We start from the raw sequence: 23,696 nt of genomic DNA, 5'->3' as shown, positions 1-23,696 counted from the left end.
TCGCACGGGGCAGGTCGGTTTGGCAACCTGTAAATCAGCCAAATGGAGGGCCAAAAATGCGTAACCTTTTCAGTTAATGAAAGAGCGGTAATTTAAAGGGTTTCTTTTGCACATTTTTTTAATTATTCTCTGACAGCACTTTGGAAAAGTGTCGATTTTGAGTACTTATTTGTATACATTCACAAAGTGTAACGATTACGGGACCACGCCCAATTGTGAACTTGACAATTTGGAAATACTCTGTTATACTGTGATAAATTTATCTTAATCCACAAGCTCCCAGATTTGCCTATCTTCTTTTATTCTTAATGTTTTACTTTCCTTATTACTAAGTTACTAGCGTTAAACAATTTTTAATTTTTAGATTTTTCCGTTAATTTAATTTTTTTATGTAACTATATTTTTTCCACATTTGTAATGATAATGTCCACAGTCTTAAAACATTTTTGCACCTTGAGCACAATTTAACTACTGATAACTTTTCAAAAAAGTTTAAGCATCATTCTCAATAAGTCTCAGTTCCACCAATGAACCGCTATAATCCCACGAAGATTAGAAGAGTATTGCGCAGTCTGCTATGTCCAACTTTCAACCCTGAATTTAAATTCCTTGAATAAATTAATTGCTTTTCTTCCCTGCAATACGATCTTTAAGCAATCAAGTATTTGCTCTTACATAATTAAAAATTCCTGGAATTAATATAGATAAATAAAATATTTAAACTCATATAGTCTCAATTTGTTTTTATTAAATTTTCTTATATTTAATTGCAGTCCCTTACAATATAACAAAAATAAGAAAATAACAATTGCAAAAGTTCACCATACTTAACAGACGATGCTAAAATTAATTTTAAATATACATAAAGCTAAGCAAACATTTTAAGATTCAAAATTATTATTCAAACCCATTTCTCACAGTATTACATGATAAACTGACACTTTGAAAGCAACGTAAGTAGCTAAATATATAAGTAATGACATGCTGGAAAATATTATAAATCATTTTTAATAATTATTTTATAATTACTTATTATAGCCAAATTCGCCAACAATGAAAATATTTGTAAAGCTTCCCTTTAGGAATTAGCGTAATCTGTCTCTCTTCGTCCATTTTGCCACCACTAATTGTAAATAATTTATATATTGCACTAATTAGTCTGGCATTTGCGGGCTGTTTGCTCAGCCGGCACCTCGCCCAGATGAAGGACATCCAGATAGGGAGACAAGCATACAAGGTCCGCTCACTTTAATATGAAAATATGATTTTTTTTTTTTTTTTTTTGGTATGCATGCAATTTACGTTATGTAATTTCCGGCATCGAGGTAAGCTTTTTAATTTGCATACACTCAGTACAAATTACAAGAGAAAACAATCGCAGTTCTCTGATGATTATAAGTGCAGTGCATTTAATAATCGTGTAATTTGTATGGCTCTGTAAGATAATTTAATATTACTTTAATGTTGAATTAATGAAAATCGATGATGAAAAACTCAAACAAATTATATCTGTTTGGTTTTTGGGAGCAGTTGCTTCAATCATTTTCAACAAACAAATCATTAAAATATTTTAAGCAAGCTCACCAGACTTTAGTGAGCACCAAGCACATTTAAAGACTTTAAATATTTACATTAAATTAAATTAATTAATAAAAGTATGTTACTGGCAGAATAAAGCATCTCCGACGCCATGAATGGCCTGCATTCTTGATTAGCATCAACTGCCAAGTCGATTTATCCAAGCCTGTCTGTCTGTCTGCCGATCTCAGAACTCGAGACTTGAAATTTGCAACATAAATTCTCATATAAATGACAAATTTGGTGAGCCATTTTTACAAAGGGACGTGTTTCACAGAACATAGAAAAATATTCTGACTACGAAAAAATATTGAGCACGTTCAGCTACCAGTTACTGAAAAGTACATAACTTATTTAAGAAACCAATATTTATATTGTACATGAAGTACAGCCAACTCTGGCTTAAAGCAAAAACAGAATATGTATGGATACATGCATATATATGCATATATATAATATATATGCGTGTACGAATCTGTGTATATTTCACCCCTGGATGGCTTTGGTTATCCACTCTCAAGCTTAACTGTTTTGTTACTTGTTTAGTATGCTTGTACATACAATATTGAAGCAGCCGGAACGCATATTTTGTCATTTTGTCGTTTCATGTGACACCAAAAATTATTGACGAATAATATCAATTTGATCCATGGCAACAGCCACACCAACAATAGATAAGCAGTGTCTTGAAGCTGACTGATGCTGATGGATGGCAGTTGTTATAAGTTGACTAAGTTTGCCAATCACCTACCCAAAATCCATTTACAAAGTGCTCATCAAATTTAATATTAAATGTGCGATTATTTCTCATTCTCACAGCTTATGCAGCATTTTGGTGTGTAATTTTAAGGCTTGTGAATATCTGAGAACATCTTTATTCACGTTGCCCACACTTCTAATATATATATTTTAATAAACATTTTACATTGGGAGTTGGGCATAAGATTTATGTGGTATGAGACAAAAAAAGTCGCTTGACGCTATCTAAAGCCGCGTCAAGATATATCCGAGCATTTGTCTTAAAAATTATATACATTTTCTGCTATGCCCATTAAATACGAATTATGGTCACTCTAAGTATTTTAATGCTTGCGCCTCGAAGTATGCCACGATTATTTTTGGCTTAATGAAAGAATTTCAGAAATCCAAGCAGAGCATTTCTCTTCCATCCCAATTACAAAATGTTATTACACATTTTTTTTATCCATTATTACGAAACGAGCTACGAATAGGGTGCGCCATTTATACAGAGCACATACATATTACGCATAATTTGGCCAGCTGCCTACAATTGAGCCAACAATTTTAAATTGCCCATTTCTACAGTTCCCCACATTTTAGTCTGTTGCTTTTTGCCGGTTTCCCTTTGGAGGCATATTAAAAATGTTAATATAGTATAACTGTAAATGAGTGTGCTGGTCTGTGTTTCGACCAGCACAGCAGGCGCAAATAATAAGCATACAAAACGAATAACTATATAAAGAATATTGCATACCCTAAACTAGATAAAAAATAATATTGTTGTATTTATTTATATTTAAGCATAATAATTTTACAATCTTATGAGCAGAATTAATTTACGAAATATACATAGCTATGCTTAAGCAAATCCACTGAATTTGGACACATATTTAAGTGTATCCATTCAAATAGCTAGCATTTTTCGCAAAGCTAGCAGCTGTAAAAGGTAATGCCTTGTTGAGTCTTACACACATTTTACATGGCTTTCAAAATAACAATAAATCCATTTTATTTGCCATTTAAACAATCATGACAAATGCTTTTGATTTATGACTTTACGCATATGCACTTCGTAAAGGGTGTACAAAAAGCCAAACCAAAATTTCAATTTTGGCAACGCTTTCTGCTGCTGCTGCTGCTGCTGTGGCTTTTACATTACATTCAACTTTTCTCGCCTTATATTTTATTCAAATGTTTTTTTCGGCAGATAAGTTTGTGCTTGTTGAGTGCCCAACGTTTCTCACTTTGCTGCCGTAAAAATGCCAAAGAAAAGAGAAAATACAGCTGGAGATTGGGCATGCAGATAAAGACCGGAATTTAGCATTATCAAAGGCGTCCCAACGCGTTGTCATTGTCCAAGGACCAACTTGACATGCCGACAACGTCTTGAATACCCAACATCCATTTGGAATTTTTAATATACACTGTGTCAAGTTATACACACAGAAATTATTTAAATAGCCAATTTAAGCAACAGGCAAAAATAATACCATATATTTTTGTGATCAGTTATATATGCCTGTCGCTGTGTCTATAAGATTTAGTTGCTTCAAATTTTGAATATAACTTGCCTCATCTTAAATTACCCGCAGCTTTCAAGATACAGCATTACGAAATGTAATGAATTGCAAACAGGATATCTTCTAGTCTTTCCCTCTCGACTCGATCACTCTTACTTGTTATGCTTTGCTTTGCTATTTGTGGGTCAACGAGGTCGAGCGTTCCGTGAAATGTGCAGCTAGCTCAATGACCATTTGTCGGCACTTCTAGGCCCAATTTAAGCGAACAAATTCAGAAAAAAACCCACAGCAGGTGCCCAACCTTAAGCTGCTGGTCAGGCTTAATGAGAAACTTTAAACTTGCTGCAAGTTTTAAGTGAATTTAAAGTGAGCGCCGTTCGAAAATTAGATTCTGACTCGTTGCGGCCATTAATTGAGTTACAAAAGCACAAGGCACACAAAATTTCATTACGCATACGACCCGTTGCAGGGCAAGCTAAACGCAATGCGTTGGGCTGACTCAAAAGCCAGGCAAACTTTGCCGTAAATGTCATTAGTTTTAATACCATTTACACAAAAAAACACACACACCCCCAAAACGCTCTACACTCCCCACCCCTGGCTGGCTGCGCCATAAATTAATCCAAGCAAATCATTTATTTGCCTTGTGCGGCACTTTAATTGAGATATAGAGCAACATAATTGCAGCGAATATCTGGAAAGAGAATAAATACAAATTAAATGAATTACTCGTAAATCTCCTAGTTAATACTCAAATTACGTAAAAAATTTCAGCCAATTATTGAGAAAGCCTCAAATAAAGAAGTCGAAAAACGAATCGTTTAAATAAATATTGTGCATAAATTATGTGAATAAATAAACAAGTGGTCAGGAAATGTGTTAATTTGGCTTAGCGACGCTTTTGGCCAATTTGTTTCACGACTTTCTAAATGTGCACAAAATACGTACATATTTTTTTTTTTTTATGTACAAATTGTATACCCTTGCCAATGGGTGTTTTCAATTTTCAAGCACTTGAACATATTTAGATTTTTTATTTAATTGTCTTATATTAGTAAGGAAAAATCTTATTGTAATTTAAAACTTAAATGCAACTTTAATTTAAAGGAGCAGCTATGACTTCAGAAATATATTGCTTGAAAAAATCGGTTCAGTTTTGACATTTTTGAATTTATTTCTTTAGGTATTTATTTCTTAGCAAGTGTGTTCAAAATTCGTCAAATCGAGCTAATATTTTTATTTTTGTGATATTTTCAACTTTACACTCGGCCATTTTGTGTTATGGCCATTTGCCATTGGTTCAGTACGGTTTTGGTCTGCTAATTCCCGTTTTCATTTGTTTTCTCGCCCCGTTTGCGCTTCAATTAACAACAACTTGTTACATGCGCAAATTGAGCTAAGCTTTGAAAAGCGGTGAAAAAACAACATAAAATAAATAAATAAACGCCGCGCTAAATGAAAAAATATATAAATGGGTACATATGCACATCCACAAACATATGTTTATATATATATATACATATATATGTGTATATATCTGCCGGCATCGTCAGTGAGCTGCGTAGGGTTTTCATTTTGTTGCTTTATTTTATGTTAGTGTGTGCCAAAAAAAAATCTGAAAAAAAAAAAATATATATATATATATACGAGTAAATGGCCCATTTGGTGGGCGGGTGTTAATTTCAGAGGAATTTATTTTGGGCTTACGAAATTTACAGCTGCTTTTGACGGCCTGCGTGTGGCGTTATGCATGGGAAAATGTAAAAAGCTTAAAAAGATTTTCTAAAATACGGCAAATCTCTGGCTTTGTCTTCGTTGAAATGCTCCAATAGAAGTTATGCTTAAATTTTGTCAAATATTTATGCTCATGATGTGTATGTCTTTAATGGAAGTATGAGCCAAAAATATGCTAAGTATTTCCCATTTTTACTCTGTTTTAAATGTGCTTATCCAAAAATAGCCGACGGCATTTCTTTGAATTGAAGAGCTTAAGTTGAGGTAATTATAAGACCGGTAAAAGATTTTCATCTGATTATAAATCATTTTTAATAACTGAGCAACCAAATTCTTTCCGATTTTCAACAGTATTTTCTTAACTTAAAAAATATTGATATTTAAGTTTAAAAATTATTTTACCTTTTATTCAATAAATTGTTAAGTTGTTCACATTTATAAATGTATATTTAACAGCGCTTTATTTGCTATTGTATTTATTTTTGCATTCATGTTTAATAATTGTTTTATTTCGAATAACAACTAGAGTTGCTTTAATAAATATAACATCTGATGATATATTTTTAATTTGCAAGTGTAGAACAAATTCATAAAATTAATTTACAAACATATATATTTTGCAGAACAATTTTTGATTGATTTATTTTCTGTGTGCAGAACGAACTGATAAATTAAGTTTACAAATAGATATTTTGGGATCATTATAAGTGTCTTTCTTCGTTTTTTCTAATATAATATATAAGATATACATTGTATTTACTAACTAACTACTTAGATGAGCCAATTATTCTACAAGAATCGAATAAACACTCTTCTATTTCTCAAGTGCACATTTCGTTAAAGGAATAAATAATCAAAATATATGTAACCCATGTGAAAGCTATGCAATCGATTTAATAATAATGATAATAATAATATTAATAATGATAAACTCCCCCATTTTGGCTATTGTAAATGGTAGCCAATGCCATTTGTATTTTAGCCATTCCATATTTTCTATGGCACAATGGACTATTTGCAAGTTGAATTGCCATATGAATGTTGAATATGCTTTGTGCAACATAATCATCATCATCCTCATCATCCTTATTATCATCAGCTGCATCTATTGACTATTGGCCATAAGCGAAAATCGTAGCGATTAGCTTAAATTGCAAAATATCGACAAGTGGATGTTTCAGGAGACTCTCCTCTTTTGGAATTGCACAGACAATAAACCAATAAACGTAAGCCATCGTCTAAGCCATAAAGGTCAGTGGAAGAAGTGAAAGCACTGGCCATGTGGACAAATGTGCAAATTAAGCAGCTTAGGGATTCACATAAGTGCCCCAAAGATGATGTTGCTGCTGATGCGACAGCTGTTGCTGCTCATGTTGCTGCTGATGCTGCTGTTGCTGTTGCTGCTGCTGCTGCTGATGCTGATGCTGCTGTTGTTGTTGCTGATGTTGATGTTGCTGGGGGGAGTCTGTTGCAACGTAGTGTGCATAGCTGGCATTTCCGTTCGGTGTCTGGTAGCTCAAGTGCTCATAGTAACCAGTAGTGGGCGAGGCCAAACACTCAACGGGCTGCTGGGAACTGGCGCTGGAACAGGCCGAGGATAGCGAGGCGGATGAGTTTAGGGGGGGCGAGTGTGTGTTGGTTAAAGTAGCAACAACGGCTTGGGGCGGCATATGCTGGTGCGTTTGGGGCAACATTTGATCCATGAAATACTGGTCGATTTCCTTGGGATCAATGTCGACCGCCGCAGATGATGCCGACGCCGTTTTCCCAGGCGTGCCCAAGTAATTTACCGCTCCATTGGTGTGTGACGCTGCCGCCGCAGCCGCAGCCGCCGCAGCAACTGTGGCAGCAGCCGCAACACCATTGTAGCCAGCATAGCCAGCATAGTTGCCACGCGTGCTATACTGATTGTAGCCACCAATGTTCTCCAGAAAATCCAACTCCTGCACACCGGTCTGTCCCGCATAGTTGAGCTCACCCAGCGCTATATATTCCCGGCCAGCGTCGAGCAGGACGCCATAATCATTGTTGTTGTTGGCAACAGCAACTGTTGCTGCTGCAGCTGTTGCAACATTTGGTTCACTGAGCTGTCGCAGCAATAGACTAGAATTAAGATGCTGCTGCTGCTGCTGTTGCTGCTGTTGTTGCTGTTTGCCATTGTAGGGCGTGGTCGGGGGCGTTAGCGATGAAAGTGAACTGTTCGTGGAACAGGGTGAGTCGAGCAGGCCGCGCTCCGTTTCCAGTTCGTGGTCCAAAGCGAGGCCCTGTTCCAGCAAACTGGCAGCACAGGCGCTGTTCAGCGATTTCATAAACGCCTCATTGCTGAAAACATCGGGACTGGAGCTGCTGTTGGTGGTGGTGGTGCTGTTGCTGCTGCTGCTGGTGGTGCACAAATTGCTGCTGTTGTTGCCGCTGCTGTTGCAGCTGCTACTGTTGTTGTTGTTGTTGTTGTTGTTATTGTTGGCTTTGACCAAGCGACGCTGAGCCATGTTGCCGTTGGCGCGTCGCACAGCTGAAGTGGCAGCTGCTGCTGCTGCTGCTGCTGCTGCTGTTGTTGATGTTGCAGTTGTTGTTGTTGTGGCTGCCGCAATTGTTGCTGCCTCGGTCTGTTGCATGATGCGCGCCTTTTTGCGACGAGGCTGATATTTATAATCGGGATGCTCCTGTTTGTGCGTCATGCGCAGCTTCTCTGCAAATTCCATGAACGGCTTCTTATCGCTATCCTTCAGATTTCTGCGAAAACAGAGACAGACAGAGAGAGATAGAGCGGATGGGCGAAGAGAGGGGAGGGTGGCACGCATAATCAGCGATTTAATTTATGGCCACTTCCACGTCAAATGTTTCGCTTATTTATTGGTCTACAAATTGGTCGACAAGTGACAAGTGCCCTGCGCTCGGCCTTCCAATTAACTGAGACGGATGCTTTGCCGCCTTTGCCGGCTTCAGCCCTTATCAGCTGGCATTCTCAATATTCGACTTATCGCGTCAACTGAGCCGTACAATTTGAATTTTGATTAAGTCGATGAAGACAAATCGGCGACTTGTATCGCATGCTGTCTTTAATTGTTGAGCAAAATGCGATTAGAAATCTCTGACTACCTAAGACTTCACAACAAAGTTGAACTTAAATTGGGATCAATCTGTGCGGTGGGAAAGGCCTCTGATCATTTTCGCAATCTCAGTTCATAGTTAGCATTTCATATTCCGATTTACACTAAATTTATTTCGTATCATAAATTGTTATACTTTTGATATCAGAGTATTTGAAGTGCTTAAAAATATGTGTGGTTTTTGCTACGATTTAAAAAATAATTTTTAGATTTAAGGAAAACTCTGCTATAGAGTTAATCAAATAACGTGAATATAGATTATTTTATCCCAATATCTACTTGAACTTTTATTGTATGCTCACTGCTGAATTTTGGCGAGGGATTTGCTCAACTCTGAGTTTTACAAGTGGACATAATGAATAGTCATTTTGAGCAAGAAAACTTGTCTTTTCATTCAAAATATCTCGTTATTTGTAGTATAAATGTAAATATCTATTGCATTCATTGCAATCGTCAACTCTTGTCGTATACTCACTTCCACAGTTTGCCGAGGGATTTGCTCAGCTCGGAGTTTTGCAAGTGGGGATATTGCTTGGACATGACACGTCGAGCTGCCTGGGCCCAGACCATGAAGGCGTTCATTGGACGCTTGATGTGCTCCTTTTTGCGATCGGAGGGCGCTCTGCAAAAAAAGTTGTAGAAAGGCGTAAAAAGTGTGATGAGTTTAAGTGGTAAATTAAACGCTTTACGGCATTCGCTTGACATTAATTACAATGGAAGCAAACACATAAAAATAAAAACCGAGAGCTTCGGGAAAAGTGTTTCTGCTCATCGCCAGCCGTTGGCGATGTGAAAATTCGCGAATTATGTCAAACTGAAAATTGCAATTAAAACTTTTATTTGTCAGGGACGAAGAAACAGCAGCCCGCAGCTAAAAAAGTTCTAAATTGCAACCACAACTTTTTATTGGCCTGCAAAACCAAAACGAAGAGCAACCACAGCAACAAATACCACAAGAACATCAACATCAAAAACAACCACTTGATTGCAATGTCTGCAAGTGGATGCCTTAAGGCCACAAGTCTTGAATATAACTGAATTAGAAAGTCACAAGCAAAAATATTGCAAACATTATTTCGAAAAAGAATGCTTGTCAAAGATTTATTTAAATTCTATGTTATATAAAATAGAAAGAAAATTCGATTGAATTTCGTATTTTTTTCTCTCGATTTTTCTTTTAATGAAATGTGAAATTGATTTTTCAGTTGGCTTTTTTTGTCACTTATGACCCTTAAGTGCCTAGGAAACTTAAATCTCTTTTCCTCGTTCGGGGACACTACAATTTTGCCTTCTCTCTCTCTCTCTCTCTCTCATGTCTCCCTCTCAGCCTTCTTACACAGGGCAAAATTTGTGCAATGGAAAATTAAACATTTTTTCTACAAAATATGTAAAAATGAGAACTGAATTGAAAATACTTCTTTATAATAAACTCACTGAATATTTTCTTGATTTTAGTTTTTAGTTTTTCTCTGTGTATCTCTGTATATTGAATATTTTCTTGATTTTAGTTTTTAGTTTTTCTCTGTGTAACTTTGTATATTGTATTTTATTTTAAATAAAATTGACGAGGCGTATGATAACTTCATACACACAAAAGTGTTCAACAAAAATGGGTCCACAACTTAACAGACTTTTACCAAGGCAAACACCCACACCCACCCACACACACCCACCCACACACACACACACACACACACACACACACACACACACACACACATTTATGTATATTGTTATACCTTTGCAGAAAATATGAGATTTTTTTCATGAAATATGTTTTCAATGTATAAAACCCATAAGGGACAATTGTATTATATGTTGATGCAACTTGATAAAGCTGTTTGATTATTTGCGGCACATGTATTCAAAAAAGGAAAATATTACGTTTTTTTTTTAACATATAGATTGCTATAATTTTTCAAAAATAAATTTATGATTATGTAAAATTTTGTCTCAGATATTTACCTGTCCCTGAGCAGAAATTTTTCTCGTATTTATTATTGGATTTTCTACTAGATACAAACTTAATTCTTAGTTCATTTTTATTGCCACGTTATTGAAAAGATATAATAAGAAAATATTGGTAAATTGAACAGGTTTTATCTAAAAAGCTTTGAGCCTTTAGTCTGCTCCAATTTCCAATTTCACCTATCTATCTAGGTTAGAATTTCTGATAGTCGAGGAAACTCAATTACCGTAATCCTTATTGTGAGTTAGCTTTTTGTGCAACACAAAAAGAAAGAAAAAAAAAACACTCTCCGAAACAAATTCAATCAAAGAGATAGGCGTGGCAAGTGGGCCGTTAGATAAAGGTTGCCTCTATGCGGATTACTTTTATATACTCGTTTCATGTATATTGAATTATTTATCCTAAATAAACATGAACTGGCAACAGATTTTGCTCAGCTAAGCCAATTTATTTCGATTGAGACAAGTGTGCATTGGACACAATGAGTGTTTGTGTCATGTGAATGTTTCAATGTGTTTGTGAGCGGTGCACAAATTTATGTACACAGGTGCCCAGGTTCGAGCCCAACATAATTTCTTGCCTGCCTCAGCCAAAATTGGTTTTAATCAAAGTGATTCAATAGAAAAACAGAACCTACAAAAAAGGAAAACCTGAAAAAGAATCTGAGAAATAAACTTAACTAAGTGGTTAGTAAACATTTGCCAGACTTGAAGAACACAAGAAGCACTCTAGAGTATTTACTGTGAATTAAGATGCTGGTACCTTTGATAGTTTAATTATTGAAAAGTCCTTTAAAAACACATTCACAGTTCAGTTGCATTTAATTAGAAAAATGTTTTTTATTAATATTTAATTGAATAATGGGAGACGCAGCATTATATATTATATATATAACAGCAGAAAATAAAAAATAAAAAACAATATTACTTTTCATTTTACAATAGAGTATAAGCACTAAGAAGGCAAAATAATTATTGATTGACCGCCAAATGATCATTAAATTAACCAACTATTTACATATAATTATCAAAACATTTACACACATTTAATAAGGCTTTCACTTTCAGAAGTATCAGAAACATATTACAGCAACTGACAAAAGAAGAGAGGCATCAAGTTGGGCAGAGAGACACCAAGTCTCAGATAGGCCTATTTTAGACAGCTTTAATCAGAAGATTTAGATCAATTTAAAAAAGTAAAATCCATGATGAACTTAGAATTTGCACTGAATTGTGCAAACTAAGAGATCAGTAGCAGAATATCTTCGATATTGTGAAATTAAGGAGGATTCCACAAAGCACATCAGAGCAGAGTCTATTGGCTTAGCCAGAAAAAGATGCAGTATCCTAGAGAAACATGTCTTAAGCTCAAAAGAGGAGGCAAAATAGACCTTATAATAATAATATGCATGATAATAATAATAGTAATAATAAAAAAATAATAATAATAAATATAAATATAAATGGTCTTAATTATACATAATTGTATATAATAAATAGAATTAGGCTCTACATTTTATGCTTGAATTTGTATATTCTGTAAATTATTATAAAGTATTTTTTAAATCGTTTACATTATGTATTTGCTGTACATTTGAAGAGCTCGTGTAACTGCTGCAGAGGTGCAGAGGAGAACACCAAAAAAAAAAAAAAAGAAACATCAACTAAGTAAATGGACATGTATCCTCCATCCGCACTGTCTGCGCTTAATTACAACAAACCGGGCTCGACTTGAAGCTTATTAAGCGATTAAAAAAAGTAGAAGAAGAAGATCGAACGAACGAACGAACGCAGAGACCGGAGGCCAAATGGCGGATCGGTTGGACAAGTTGCCAGCGGCAGGCGGCGGCTTATCTGCTGTTGGTATCGTCGCGACCAAACCGCCCCACAACAACCCGTCAAATATGACGCACAACAAGTGCATGTGGCATGCAAGTATGCGCGTGTGTGTGTGTATGTGTGTGTGTGTGTGTGTGTGTGGATGTGTGTGTAGTCAGCTCTCACGCTTGACAGCACGCTAATCAGAATCAAGTGATGTTCGTTTGCAGCATTCGCAACAACAGCAACAACAACAACAGCAACAACAACAACAGTGCCGAGCACTTGGCAACTCAAGCACGTCTTCATTATTTTGTTGTTGCATTTGTTGTTGTTGCTTTTGGTTGCATTTGGAGATGCGCAAATCTCATTAAGTGATATCTTCAAGTGGCCGTTAGCAGCGCGTAGTGTATGAAAAATGCGAATTTATTTCACTTTTTGCATTTTGCATTTATGCCAAAGTTATTTTTTTTTTGTTGTATTTGTTTTTGGTTTTTTGTTTTCTTTTTTTTTTTGTATTTTTATCATGGACCATGGGCCATTTGCTGCTTTTGTTATTAAAAGACAACATTGTTGCAATTGTAAAGGCAAAGCACAAATATTTACAGCCCAGGCAGTAAATACAAAATTTTCATTTTTCCAATGTGTAAACTATTGACTACAAATGCAGCCAATTAGCAGCGGCAACGATTTTTCACAAGTTCACAAATATGAAATGTATCTTACAGATACACAGAAAGCAGCGACTGCGACTGAGACTGCGACGCCGACCGCAACGGCAACATATTTGGTTAGGCTGCGCTGCTCATCAATTTCCCACGCAGTCGACGTCGTCGTTGCTTATTTTTTACTACACTTTTTTTTTTTTTGAATATTTCTCACTTTTTCCAATGCTTTTGCGCCACATTCAAATGCCTAACGGATGCTGTTGTCTCCCCTCCTCTGCCCCCACCGCGACCTCCACCACTTTTTTGTTACTCACTATTTACGCGACGCCTCGAAAACGACAAGGGCCCCAAAAAAAAAAAAAAAAAAAAAAGAGGAAATATAAAAAGTTGGTCAAACATTGCGGGCGTCTGCTGATAAGCCGATAAGGCAACAGTTGCACAGTTGCCAACACATGCCCCGCCCTGCCACACAGCTACCGTGAGAGTTGCATGCGAGATGTGCACTTGGAGTTTGCTCAGCTTTTGTTGTGACAGCAACAACAACAACCACAATAACAACAAATGCAACAACCACAACAACAAAAGAGGCAACCGCTGTCAAGGCCTTTGTGGTTGTTGTTGCGGTTGTTGTTGTTGTTGTTGTTTTGTCGGTGGAAGTGGCCTCGCTTTTTATTGACATTGAATGGCGTTCTGAGAATAATGTCGTCGTCATCTTCTCCTTGAGGCAGGTTGCGGCAGGAATTGCAGACGCAACAGCTGAAGGAGCAACAGCAGCAGCAGCAGCAACAGCAACAGCAGCCGCTAACCCAAAATTCCCAAGAAATGCAAGAAAAAGTGAAAGGAAATTACAATTTCGTGAACACTTTCCACGAACTAACCCACAACTCAAGATATCAACTAAATTTAATTGTATTTTAATGGTTCAACTGAAAGAAGTTTTAATACCAAGAATCGTTAAGAGTCAATATACATTTAATGATTTTGCAACAACTTTTAAACATGTTAAATAAGTATTTTAAACATGCACTTTGAAAACAGTTCAGCGAGCAATTTCAAACCATTTCAAACTTGTCAAATTCAAATTCAATTTTGTATGCAAACAAGTAAACATAATTTAATGTCAATATCAAAAACTCAACTTGCGCTTTATTTGCATAGATTTCCATTGAAAACTCAATAACAATGTAAAGCAACAAAAAGTACGAAATATATATTTTTATTTTAAATAATAAATTCCACGAAATTTTTTATTTGAAGCTAGGCATTTTCAGTTGTAAGATTTATGATTATAGATTTCCGACGAAAAACAGAACTGAGACAACACTTAAATTCCAATTTCCCTTGAATATTTGAATATTAATTTTTCGTCCAAAATATTCCCAGGAAAAACTAAAGTAATGATATACTTTAAAAGTATAACAAAAGTTGTGCAAGAAATACACATTTACCAACAAATTCCAAGAAATCCAACAAATTTCAACTACAAGTAAATAAAGAAAAATCCAGTAGAAAATTACATTTTAAGCCAAATGCTTTATTATCATCAATCTTAAGTACAATGGTACCTAACGCTATCTAATGAAGATTACACCAAGACTTCCAGCTATTATTTAAGATAGGAAAAAAATGGTTTTCTTCAGTTGCATTTTCATGAATTTCTAAGTGAACCTTGAACTTTCCATATCATTAACTCGCCATCCAATATTTTTCAGAGACTTATACGTAATTCAAAGAGCTTTTACTGCTCATATACGGACTTAAGTCACCTCCCCACTGCCCACAGCTTCCCGCATCTTTGACTCTGTGCACTCTTCACACTCTTGGGCACTTGATACGCACTTCATGGCCCGCTTTTCGCTGCTTGTTTTTCAATTTCCAAGTCAATTTATTTTTACAGCCAGTCGTCGCCGCCGAGCACTCGAGCCCCTAACGAAAGACGGGAAAAAAAAGACACCAAAGAGGGAAAGCAAGAAAGAGGAGTCCAAGAGGATACGCGACCATCAGTGACCACCAGGGAACCCAGTCGCGGACTGGGGAGAAGAGAGAAGAGCAGAGCAGAGCAGAGCAGATGAAGCACTCTCAGTCTGGCACTGTGAACCACGCAATGAGGAGCGACACTTTAAGTGCCCAGGTTCAGACCCGAAACCCAAGCAAACTTGTTAAACGTTTTCTCTTGTTGTTGTTGTTGTTGCAATTGTTGGTTATTGTTGTTGTTGCTTCAATCATTTGAAGGAGTATGTGCCATCGATGATATGCGATATGGCTTGATATGTCTCTAACATTGCTGTTTTGCCAAAGTGCCGTTCAGAATGTCCTGCTACAAGGACAACACTAGACAACAACCATTTTCATTTCAATTGGGAAATTGATTGAAATTCGAAGTAAATTTCCAATATTCTATGGTCGATTGTTGTGGGATAAGTATATGAAAATTCTTGTTGAATTTAAATAAGAATATCATTTAACAATTGTGTTTTTTAATTTAAATGACAAACTAAATCACGCCAAGAATTTGTTCAGTCTTCAAAGGTCAGTCAATCAACAACTCAGTCATCCAGTTAATAGGGATTATCGGGTCGAAGCTGGCTGAATCGGAGCACTTTATTATATTTTGCTGCGAATGGACTAATCGAAAGTTAGGTTCTTTTATGAAAATCCTTGCTTATCTTGTCATCCTAACCAAACTGTTATTCAACTCTCCACATAGGATCGAAAAGTCATTAAACTACTATATCCTATAGCTCCAAAAGGAATAATCAATCGAAATATAAGTTCTTGTATCGTAAAGTTATTTGTTTAAGAAGTTATCCTAATTAATACTCATCAGCTACGCTTATTGTTCTGCTATTATTTCATAAAAAAAATAATTTCACAGCTGACTACTACATCATATATAACTTTCAAAGGAATAATCAGTCGATTTTTCAAAATATAGTACAATTTAGAATACATTTTTCCTTAGTTATTTCTGCAATCTTTAACTAAAACTATAACTCTAACTTAAATATCGCATTATAAAATATGACACATTAGATCTTTGCCAATCCCTATCCAATTGCAAATAGAACTATTGTAGGATAGTGTAGCATGTATTCATATGTTGTCCTTTGGTTCGGAAATTGCTTAAATTAAACTTTGCGTTTCAGTTTTGTCGCTATTTTTTTTATTTTTTGGCTTGTTTTGTTGGTGGCATCGGACATCAAAACTGGGGCTTCAAGAGCGCATATGGCCATGTCATATGAAACTGCGACGTGGCCAATATGGGCCATGTTAGCCAAATATCCATCAAAGCACAAACACACAAACACGGACGGACTGACGGGCTGACGGACTGACGGACACACACAGCGAACACTTTCTGGCGTTTTGTTTGCATTCTGGGGTTCTCCACATGAACGCAAGCCTCAATTTTGGTTAAACATTTTATGAAATGCTAAAAATAAAAAGAAATATATAAAAATATTTGAATATAAAAAAAAAATAACAAAAAAAAAAAAAACAAAATACAACGCCTGTCAATTCCATATTCCACTTCATTTCCGGCTGTGCAGCTGGCAGCTGGATTTAGCCTCAAATCCTGCCAATCTGCGTATGACTTTGTGCGTGTGTGAGTGTGAGTGTACTGTTATGCATACTCCTTTTTGTACACTCAGAAAAAAGAAGAGGGCTCTATACAACATTTGGGTACTAAATGTATGTTTTACGAATTGTGTATCTTGATAAAAAATATTCTTTTAGGAATAAGTGTTTTCATTGAAAATCGTCTGTGTTCACAACAACTGTTTAAATATTTCTTAAGTCATGAACTAATCATTTAGTAATAATAATAATTATTTTATGACAAAAAAAGAACTTAAATTTTTATTTTAAGAAATCAATCGTTTCTCCTTTCTTGAGTCAAGAAATTGAATGGTTTAAAGTCTTCAATCAATTCTGTTATTTTCTTAAAAGAAACTAAATCAGCTTTAATCAAAAATATAATTTCTTTAAATAATAAAAGATTTTTAGCTCCCATTCTGAACTCTGAACTGATGCTCATTCTTAATTCTAAATTTGAAGAAGGAATTCAACTTGAACAATACTATTTCAGTTGAAATCGGATCATCGTTTTTCTCTGAGTGTACAGACGCGTAGTCAACGCTTATATTGCCCAATCCCGGCCATTGTCACGCACCTGTGCCTTGTCTGTGGTACCTGCAAACTGGTAACTGGTAACTGGTGCCTGTGCCTGTGCCTGGTCATAAAACCGCCGCTTCTGGCTGCCATTTTGGACATGCGACCCACGCGGCGAGCAAAGCCCAAACAACATGACACACTGGTTGAGAGGGGGGGTGAGGGGTGGATGTGGGTGGGGGGCCGCGGGCAGTGGGAGTTGTGGCAACCGTTTTATAAATTCACTGCGACTTGCAAACAAGTTGGGCGGTACCTGAACGAGAGAGAGAGAGGAGGGGAGAGGCAGTGGCTGTGGCTGCTGAAGGCTCTGTTAGGTTTTTTATTCATTTTTGGTGTTGAGTGTTTGTGTTGGATGCTGGGTTTGGGATACACTCGTAAAGTAGGCAAAATCTAGCCAGACACAAGCATGGATGGGCTCCTAAACTTTTGGCTGTTGCGGTTATGAACACCGCAGCGAAGCTAAGAACAAGCATCAGCAGGCACCAACCAACAAACAACTGACTAACAACAACAAAATCAATATTTATCTTGTAAGCCGCACGTGTGTCTGCAGAGTGTTGTTGTTGTACACACACACCAGAAGCAGCTGGAGGGGGGAGCTGTGAACATATATCCTGGTTAGTCCGCATCGCCAGGACCAACTCAAAACACACACTTTCTACTCAACTTTCTAAGGGAATTGTTGCATTTTTAAATAATTTACAGCACGAGGAATATATTTAAAATATATATATTGCTTGTATGGTGAATATTTATAAGATACAGTTCCCGATATTGCTTTCGACCAACAAAAAAACTACCAATGTATATTTTTTATCAATTGCCAAATTTCGATCACGTTCTGAAGCTTTGCCGCCAACAACCAATAAATGTAAACATCGCACGAACAAAATTAATAAAAATAAAAATATGCAAAATCAACAAATTGAAATGGAAAGAAATTTTAACTGAAATTTAAATTGAAGATTTTTCAACCATTAAAAATTGTTAAAAGCAATAAAGTTGAAAATGTTGAAGACAGACGAAGACTGAAGAACACATCTTCAAGAAGGATATTCTTCAACACCAAAAGAAAAGTAGATTTTACCAGGTTAAAGCAGCTAAATTGTTTATTTTAAAAAACAGTTTCCAATGGCAACTGAGTTCAAAGTATCTATAATTGGTCATTTTTATAGGACTGAAGAAACGCTACTTTTAGTTTTGGATTTTTACATTTACGGCATTAATTTAATATTTTTACATTCCTTATTTATGTCTTTGTACTTGAGTAATATTATTTAAAGTCAATCAAACGATTCAAAACTGAGTAAATTGATTGTTATGTTGCATTCAAGAAACCCCATTTCGTAATCTGCCAAAAATAAATGAAATGTTTTCTTAATTATTTTTTAAATCACATTTTTAAATCCCTTCTTAGCAACGCTCGCCTGCCTCGCAAAAGCCAAACTAAAAAGCATACAATATATTATCGATTTTACTATACAAATTTAATATTCATATGTCTGCAATCAGAAACCTTTTCCCAGTTAATTACGTTCATATTCGTTGTTGGGATTGACGCGACTGATGGACGTGGACGGACATGTTTGGCCGCGCCCACTTTTAGCTCACAAGTTGTCGAGTTGAGTTGTGTTAAGTTTAGTGTTGGTTTAGGGAAACGACTGATGTTATTCCAATGCTGAGCATGTAAATTGACTGGGCGGCTAAGCGCACCCCAAAAAAAAAAAAAAGAAATAAATAAAATAAAAGAAGAAAAAGAGAAATACATATTTAGACCACGCACGATGATATCAGCGCAGGCACCCCACCTGAGGGGTGAATTCTTTGAAAGAGAGATAAGCAATATATTATTTATAACACATACCGAAGCATAACCCAAAGTCGCCAACTTAAGCGTCTTATCTAATCAACGTGTCAAGAAGAGAAGGAAAAAGTGTGAGCAGAACCCCGAAGCTATTCCTTCAGGAGGGCGCTCAAATGTGAGCCAACTACAAATTGGGGTCTATGGGGTGATGTGTGTGTGATAAGTGGCATATTCAAAGGCGACTCCAAAGCGACAGAAATTGCGCCTCGCCAAACGATAACATAAAAAACAAAATTAAGCAAACGCCTATCGACGAGCTTCTCAAGTGGTTAACTGGCTAGCTTATTATTATTACCACTGATATATATATATATAATTTTTTTTTTTTAATGACTCACTCGCAGAATGATTAACAATTGTTGGGGCATATAAAATGTTGCGGTTTTCACTTCAAGTGCTATAAAAATCCAGGTGAAGCATCGCAATTCTCTCACGCAGCCGGCAAAGATCACAGCTCAATTTAATTAGACCATTCAAAGTTGTCACACTGTTTGTTTGTTTTGTTCAAAAAACACTTTACATTTCTAGTTGTGGTCAAATTATATATTCAATATATATTACCATAATAGATCTATTCAGCTTGAGCAATAAAAAATGAATTATGAAGAATATATATATGCTTTAGGCGTCGGCTGTGCTTTATTTTGTTTGTTGCATAATTTTGCACAACTTTTCGCATTTTTAATGGCTTCAGGTTATAATAAAATAAAAAGATGAGCAAAAAATGTAAATGCATATTTAATGACATAAGTTTAAGCAGAGCTAACCATACAATTAACACCCAAGTACATCTCAACTTTCGCTTGTAGTTATGAATGAGACTCAAAAAACATGTAAAGAATTTTGTTTCGAAATAGTTTTTGCTACTCAATTTGGTTCGATTTGAAGTTGAAAAAGTTTGCATTAATTTCCAATTTAATCATCAAAATGTACCAATTTGAAAATGTTTTTGAAAATTGATGAACAAATTCACAAGGTAACAAAAAAATCAAACGAGAACAGTTATCAAGGAATATCGCTATAAACTTTTGTAACATTTATATTCGAAGGAACAACTCCACTTTTTATGCACTTAAATTATTATTCCATTATTTATATCTACAATTTATTAAAATTGAATAATCAAGGTATTAAATACAAAATGAAAAATATATTTATTATTATTTATTGCCGTTCAGATCGCGGAAACTTTGGATGTAACTGCTCTTCTGTTAAGATACTGTGATTTTGGTAATAGAAGTTTGTTTATTTCACTATTAAATGGTAACATTTATTTACCTTTACTAAAAGTCAATAAACATTTTGCCGGCAATCTGTAAAAACTCTATAAACATTACACAAGTTATTTACAAAAAGTTTGTAAGCTATCAAATATTTAATTCCCGCCGGATACAGAGGCTAAGTACATATAAAACTCCATACCCCCCCCCCTCCACCCTACAGTCACCCTACCAGGGGGAAGGGGGGTCGTTGTGGGCTGTGTATGAGCATTTTGAAGCGATTTAAAGCAAAAATAAACAGGCGCATAAAGCGCTAGATAAACAATGTCTAGTGTGTGTAAAGGGGTAGAGGGCGGGGTGTAGGGTGTGGGGTTGGCCTGGCTCGGAAGTGTCAACCAGCCAGTCAGCCAGCCGTTATGTTGTGCAGATAAAGGAAATCTGTCCGCACCCCGCACCCCGCACCCCTGCCCCTCCCCCAGCTCCATATCCTTGTGCAAACACACACGTGTTCTTGACAGCGATTGCGCTTTTGCAACAATAAACAGAAAATGGCAGAATTCAAGGATGTTCCTCAACTTGGACGCGACGAGGACCAGCTGAGCAGAGCTGCCTGTAAAACGATAAGCGAGTTGGACACTTAATGCACAACAGCATAATTACTAATGGATTAAAAGTATTATTCACTGCATTATTCAGCAGTATTTTGCTTTATGTGCTCTCGTTTTAAAAATAGATGTATTTATTGTGTTATATAAGAAATAAATTCCAGCGATATGGGAAATTAAATTTCCTATTAGATATCTTATAGATAATATAAGATAATATGTGATTACAGTGCCAACAATAAAATTGCACTCTTATCATTTTTATTTTATTTAAAAAAATTGACTTATGTCATCGTTATCGAAACTTTGCTTTAATTTAATAAAAAGTATTGGGAATACATACTCTAAAAAATGTATAAAATAAATAAAATAAGTAGCACTGTTTTTATTTGCTGTTAACTTTTGCTAAAAGAGTCTTCAGTTCAAGACAAATCCCACTTAATATTTGCATAGAAAAAATAATTGATTTAACTAACTCCTACACAGAATACATAAATATATATATTGGTGTTTAGATCTTTTAAAAACAAAAATAGATTTTTATTCTGATGCTATTTGTTCTTCAGCAGTTATATTTCAAATTTGAATAACATTTTTTTATATTTCTCTTGAAAAAATAATTGCAAACTGGAAGTCAGCAGTCGCTGCGTTAAACGCTGGATAAATAGTGAAAGAAGCTGGACTGGCTGGCTAGCGGGCTAGCTGGAGCAGAAGGATCACAGGGATCACACGGAGAGGCCGCCGTCAGCTCTTTCTCACGACTTGCAGCTAAAAGTAGCTGTTTCTGTGGCGCCAACTTGTTGTGAACCCATCCAAGTGTCAACGATGCCAGTGTGGACTGAATTTTTCACTGGTTTTGGCTCTTTTTTTCACATCAACGTCTACACCTGCCAGAGCATGCCCCCGCATCTCTCCCCACTCTCCACACCCCTCTCAGCAGTCTCTTTCTCTCATTCAATGTATGGCCAGCTTGTTAGCAGTTAACATCTTTATGCTAAAAACATATTTATTCGCTTTTTATGCCTGAATTGATTTGTCGTCTTCATTCTGAACGTGTTTCTCCGCACATTTATTGTATTTGTTGTGGTTTTTGTTTTTGTCTTCTTCGCTTCTTTTTTTACCAGACAATGTATACTATATAGATATAGATATATATATATATATATGTATATAGATTGCTGGCACACAACTCTATGTGTTAAAATGTGAATTTACATATGTCGCTGTTTCGTTTGTGATGCTGCCTGCAACTTCTTCTTCTACTACTACTTGCCGACTTTGCGGTTCGCCAAGTTTGTTTATCCATTAAAATATAAAAAAAAACAACAACAACAACATTAACATAAAACTGTGCTAATTAGCGGGAAGAACAGCGCCACGCTTAGTCATTCATAAATCTCTGGTTACCGTGGCAGATCCATGGAAGATTACTATTGAGGGAATTGTAGTTCAGTAATTCCTTATCGATATTAATATTTAATCTGTAATATTATAAACTTATTTGAAGCCACGTGCATTTTGCGTAGTACTTCAAATTAAATATCTAAAACGAATTTTTGATGTTTTTGCTTAAAAGCTTTTCCAATTTTATATTCACATTTAAAAAGTGTCCTATATAAAGTGTTATATTATATATATCTTATAATTTAGTGGGAAAAAAAATTATATTAACCCGGAATATATTTTGGATGCTTAGTTCCTATTAATCTACTCAATTGAAACCTGTTCCACCAAATTAATAATTAGATATATATCCCATGCAAATTTTATTACAAAAAAGCTGCAGATTTAAATATTTGCAATTTTTTTAAAGAATTATAATATATAAAAAATCAATTCAATTCGCAAACTCATAGCAAAATTGGGGAGTAATTTATTAGTGGAGTCAGTAAAAGGATTTGTCTTTTTTGTTGTCATAAATATGAATATAAATATAGCAAATTAATGAGAAAACTGCATCACAACAAATATCAAAAGCTATTTTTTGCAAATCTGTAAAATTTAATTTAATAAAAATTTAATTAAAAATTGCTTCACTTTATTCCTATATTGATAATTGTAAATTTGTTCAGATTGTAAGTATTACATTTAATCCACGCAGTCTATGGAAAGAATACGAGTATATAATAATTATCCATTATAATATTTGGAACAATATTAAAACTGAAGATTATTTTTTTATTTTGGTATTTTTTGCTGCCGAAAATATGAATTTAAATATATTAAATATACTAAAATAAATTGCAAACTGTTACGCATTATTTTGAGTTCAAATTTAAGAATTGTATTTAAATTAAAAATAAATTATATTAAAAAATCATAACTCAAAAATGTAATAATAAATGAGCAGATTGAAAATTACTGAAATAGTCTAGGGTAAAGATCTAATGAGTTATTTTCCAAATAAAATCCGACCAATTTGATTTCTGGCAAGGATGTAGTAAGACCTTAAGGCTGACTTGACTTACTTGGCGGATGCCTGTACCAGATTCCAGTCGTAGCCCTCGAGGACCTTCATCACGGCGCTGGTAATGCGCTCATCCTCTTTGCGTCCACCTTGGCCAGCGGCTCTCTTTTGTTCCGCCTTCAGAGCATAGTTGGCCAGGACCAAAGTCTCCACAGGCTTGGCGCGTTCCTCATTTGAATTTGCGCTCATTTTTATTTTGTTTTTTAAACCGATCAACGGCTGTACTCAGT

General features: G+C 35.5%; 1 protein-coding gene across 1 annotated transcript; it reads right to left on the bottom strand.

Annotated features, from left to right (window-relative positions):
* Nucleotides 1-492: 492 nt before the first annotated feature.
* Nucleotides 493-23,696, bottom strand: LOC6569787 (transcription factor Sox-9-B). The gene is made up of 5 exons (XM_032741663.1): nucleotides 23,468-23,696; nucleotides 9,159-9,305; nucleotides 8,055-8,306; nucleotides 7,002-7,970; nucleotides 493-535 (listed from the first exon to the last, which is right to left on the bottom strand). Exons 1-5 carry the CDS (start codon nucleotides 23,653-23,655, stop codon nucleotides 493-495), a joined length of 1,599 nt encoding a protein of 532 aa, XP_032597554.1. The 5' UTR covers nucleotides 23,656-23,696.

The sequence above is a fragment of the Drosophila grimshawi genome, unplaced genomic scaffold (genome assembly GCF_018153295.1).
Source record: "Drosophila grimshawi isolate 15287-2541.00 unplaced genomic scaffold, ASM1815329v1 contig_311, whole genome shotgun sequence".
Classification (NCBI taxonomy): domain Eukaryota; kingdom Metazoa; phylum Arthropoda; class Insecta; order Diptera; family Drosophilidae; genus Drosophila; species Drosophila grimshawi.
This window is presented reverse-complemented; position numbering and strand designations above follow the sequence as displayed.

Bases quoted from the DNA above. Each gene is read 5' to 3' on its own strand.
- LOC6569787 (XM_032741663.1), bottom strand. From the start codon at position 23,655: ATGAGCGCAAATTCAAATGAGGAACGCGCCAAGCCTGTGGAGACTTTG. The intron at 9,306-23,467 runs GTAAGTCAAGTC...CTTTTTTTGCAG, and splicing joins CTGGTACAGGCATCCGCCAA to AGCGCCCTCCGATCGCAAAA. The intron at 7,971-8,054 runs GCGTCGCTTGGT...CAACAACAGCAG, and splicing joins GCCAACGGCAACATGGCTCA to CAATTTGTGCACCACCAGCA.